This window comes from Stylophora pistillata, chromosome 14, assembly GCF_964205215.1.
Source record: "Stylophora pistillata chromosome 14, jaStyPist1.2, whole genome shotgun sequence".
NCBI lineage: Eukaryota > Metazoa > Cnidaria > Anthozoa > Scleractinia > Pocilloporidae > Stylophora > Stylophora pistillata.
Genome location: NC_142532.1, coordinates 14224879 through 14229013, shown reverse-complemented (window position 1 = coordinate 14229013; position 4135 = coordinate 14224879). Strand labels below are relative to the sequence as shown.

Here is a 4135-nt window from a genome sequence, read left to right as displayed (position 1 = left end):
CAACGCGCGCTCGTGGAATAATTGTTAAATATTTGTCCTTGGACACCATTTCTTCCTCCTGGAGTCGTTTTCTCCGAGCGTCGCACTCGGAAAACCATTCCCCTCTTGGAACGGATAATTTCCGTTGACAAATATTAGTGCAAATCTTGCTGAAAATGGGCGTTGTTTATATGTTGCATTTTTGATTATGCATCCCAAACCTAACAGATCCCCGTCAAATGATAGCAATTATTTACAACCTATGCGCTAATAACTGCGTCTCGTATTTTCTCTTGTGCAGTTCAAAGGCAGTATATCTAGGTCAAATGCTGGCAAAATATCTATGGTAGAAAAGAGACTGTTAATAAACGGGCTTTTCTGGGAATTAGCTTCAGCGTTAATTGTTTTCCATCGGATACAAACCAAATGCTGTGTATCGAGGCTTGATGAATGACCAAAAACGCTATAAAAAGGGCTTTTTGGTTTGTGTGCGAGTTGGAATCCCTATTCCCGGAGATGTGCACAAGTAATCACTACTTCACTACTCAAGACCCTCTTTTTAATCAAGCTTTACTCATTTGTCGCTGACATTTTTTGATCTGTGGTATGCACGTAACACTACTTTGTCTCCCGCGATATACTTTTCGCACCTAAACAGGTTGGAAATAGGTAAGACAAAGAACATCCCTTTCTGTAGATGACTGTTCTCTTCAGGATCGCCCAAAATTACTGGTGCTGGCACAGTTGGCTTTTTTATGTAAGTCATTAAAACACAAGCAAACCCTCTTTCAATTTTATGGCGATTAAGGGTCACACGATTTTCGTCTACAATACCAACAGAGAGAATCTCGCCATCAACAACATAAACCACTCCATTACCCTCCTTTGCTGCTACTTGCCCATCCTCAGCGTCACCTACCAGACTCCCACTGCTATTTGTCGCTGTGTTCACATCAGTCACTTGGGTACACTCAGCTCCACTTGACTGACATGCATTGCCACCTGAGGCACCACCCACCTCACCACGACACGCACTACCTGCCTGACTCCTATTGCCAATTGCTGCACCCCCAGCTTCAGCCACTTGCCTATACCCAGCACCGACATTCACACCAGCCATCTGCCCATGACCCGCACCACCTGCCTGACTCTCCTTACCAATTGTTGCACCTTCCACTCTAGCCATTTGCCCATACCCATGCCTTGCGCTATATGTCTGACTCCCGTTGCCAATTGCTGCACCTCCCACACCCAACATTTGTCCACACCCAGCACCAACACCCACACTGGCCAACTGCCCATGCCCCACACCACCTGCCTGACACCCATCTAGTCCCCCAGTCTGATCTGCTGGATTCTCTGTGGTACCATTCCCACCTTCTGGTGCGATACCAGTACAAATTACGGACATTGTATCATTTCCAAAACTGAGAGTAACTGATGAATCGTCAGGGTCATCATGCACGGTATTATCACTGCCATGAACGTCTACACTGAAAAATAACGTTTAAAGTATAAGTAATTTTCCAAAAAAATCTAAACTAAATTCAGTTTGTACATTTTGTCCATCTTAACGTGAAAATTTGTTACCTTTTCTGTGTTGGTCAGCATTGTAAAGGACAATACTATAAAAAATTCCAAGACACTCCAATACCTCCTTTAGAAAATCAGTTGAATAGGACATGACATGTAAGACTTGCAACCCCAGATCTCAAGGACTTTTCTTATTATTGGGATCTATCATTATCATCAATATCATTATTTTTATCATTATTGCTATTTTTATTAATACCTTTGGCAAATTGTTTGAAGAGCTTTGTGGTTACTCGACCATATTTTGATGCATGGCTTTTATCCGACCCCACAAATTTTAGCCAAGCACCAGGTGTGCCATAAGTATGTACAGATGTATCAGTACCATGTTTATTGAAGTACAAAACAACAACATCCCAGCCATGATGTTGATATAAAACATTTGCCTGAAAAACAAACAACATGAAATATTCTCATTAGAATTTCTGAATATATATCACATTGCAGCAAATAAAATAAGGTCATAGGAAGTAGAATAGAGAGTTACAAGCCTTGCAGTTATAGCAAATAAACTATAGATAATTTATAATAAATTTAGTATTCATTTGTGATCACAGGTGTAGCCTTTAAATACTCCACTCATAGGAACAAAGAGTGTGAGTGTGCGAGTGATTGTGATCACAAGTGATTAATAAATAGTTACAATCAGCAAATACAAATTTTCACTCGGGCAACTTTAACTACATTATTTTATTTAAATTATAGTTGACAATTATAGCCTCTTATTAAGAAAGAAAAATTAACTTACTATAGAAGGTTTGGTAATTAGGCGAGGGTAACTTTGTCTGAGAAAATGTTACAGGGGTCAAGGAAAAGTGTCTGTTGTTCATTTAACAGGTGTCTGTATTAGGCAGGCAAATGTACATAAATGTTGTAGTTTTCACCTAGAAAAACAAAATAGTTGAACATGTATTAAAACTGTCTTGTATCAAGGGCGGGGTTCTGCTGAAAAGGTGATTTGATATTATTATCCTAAAATATCCAAATTAAAATTACTATCATTTACATTTCCACAGTATTCAAAATCTATAAAGACCCCTTAATTACGTTATGAAGTGGGGGAGGGGAGGGGAGGGGAGTTAAACAGTTCTCACTCAAAAACATACTTCATTGAAATGTAAATTATTATTTTAATAATCTATGAAACAAACAGAAATGAAAGCATTTAATCTAAATAACCATTTAAGCATTTAATCTGAATAACCTAAATAACCTTTAAATGTAAGCTAGATATTCATACCTTGAATGGTCTTTTAGTTGGCCTGAAAACCTCTTCAGAATTTAAATCTGAAATTAAAGAAAATTATGTACATGTGATGTTCCTAATCGTTTTCAAAAAAAGTTCCTTGGCATCTTCATATTGGTATATTAATTACTTTAAATGGTGCCTGTAAAAGCACTCTACACAGTACAGGGAGCTTAAACCTGACTGGGCCTAAATGCAAAATCTGAAGTTAAAAACCCAACTAATGATTGCAATTTCCTGTTGCTGTCAATAATAATTATGGCAACAGCTAACAAACCTTGAAAAACAGAAAGAAGCAAAATAGATCGAAAACTACCAGTCACAACTGACAGATGTGACCTTTTGACTTGGTTGAAGTGAAGCTTTGTTTCCAGAGAGGTCTGCTAGCTAAGATAATTGTCAGCGGTGAAAAATGTAACCATTGTTTTAGGTCTGAATTTCAGAGTATGCAAAATATGCTATTGAAAACTGCAATATAAAGTGTAGCACAGAACCCCTGTGTAAATTAAAGAGTTCCTCAAATTGCCTATATTCCAGATGGCCAGACTGCAAACCAAAAAAACTTCCATGAAGGAGGCATTGAAGGAATATTTCCTGGCACAACACAACCTGTCAGATGGAGGTGACCTGCAAATCATTAGCATTATATCTAGGAGATAAGGAGTTGTGAGCAGTATTACCAAGCCACTTCAAGCTACCAAAACTGAGATTAATAGCTCATTTAATAGCTCATGAAATTTGGCCTGACAACAGAGCTCTTTACCAACCCATTGTAACAAAGATTACTAAAGTTTCTGACCACATTTCAGACAATGAAAACAATGTAATATGAACCCTAGCAAATTTGTTGTAACCATTACCCAGCTAGTAAATAGAATAGAAATAACACAAAAAAATTACCATGTCATTGCAGCGATTTAATTTGGCCTTGTCTACCCTAATTGAGTTTTCATTGACGCATTTCTGTCTGACATTGTCCACACTAGTAGTGATACTTTTTTGTAGGTTAAAATTAAACCAGGCATATTGGTTACTTTGCGTTTTGGTTACATTATTGGTTACTTTACGTCACGTGGTGCAAAATCACAGGACAGTTATCATGCAATAACCCCTGTCCGTGTTGATATTTATCCTCCAGTTTTTTCCGTGAAATAGAAACATAGTCAACACAAGAGTTTCAACTTTTCCGTTCTCTATTTACATGGAAGGAAACCAAACTCTTTTTTTTTTTTGCTTGCGTCAATCACGTGCATTCGCCATCGGATCACCACTAGCTTTTTTACAGTGTTTATGCACAGTTTAATTGCGATGTGAAAA

General features: G+C 37.9%; 1 protein-coding gene across 1 annotated transcript in view; it reads right to left on the bottom strand.

Moving 5' to 3' along the window:
- Positions 1–521: 521 nt before the first annotated feature.
- Positions 522–4135, bottom strand: part of LOC148716683 (uncharacterized) — a 5375-nt gene continuing 1761 nt past the window's right edge. The window contains exons 2-4 of the mRNA XM_088745678.1: positions 2813–2859; positions 1772–1958; positions 522–1467 (exon numbers count right to left, since the gene is read on the bottom strand). Of these exons, the coding sequence (XP_088601804.1) occupies positions 554–1467; positions 1772–1958; positions 2813–2859 (1148 nt within the window). The 3' untranslated portion in view covers positions 522–553. The remainder of the gene's footprint in view (positions 1468–1771; positions 1959–2812; positions 2860–4135) is intronic.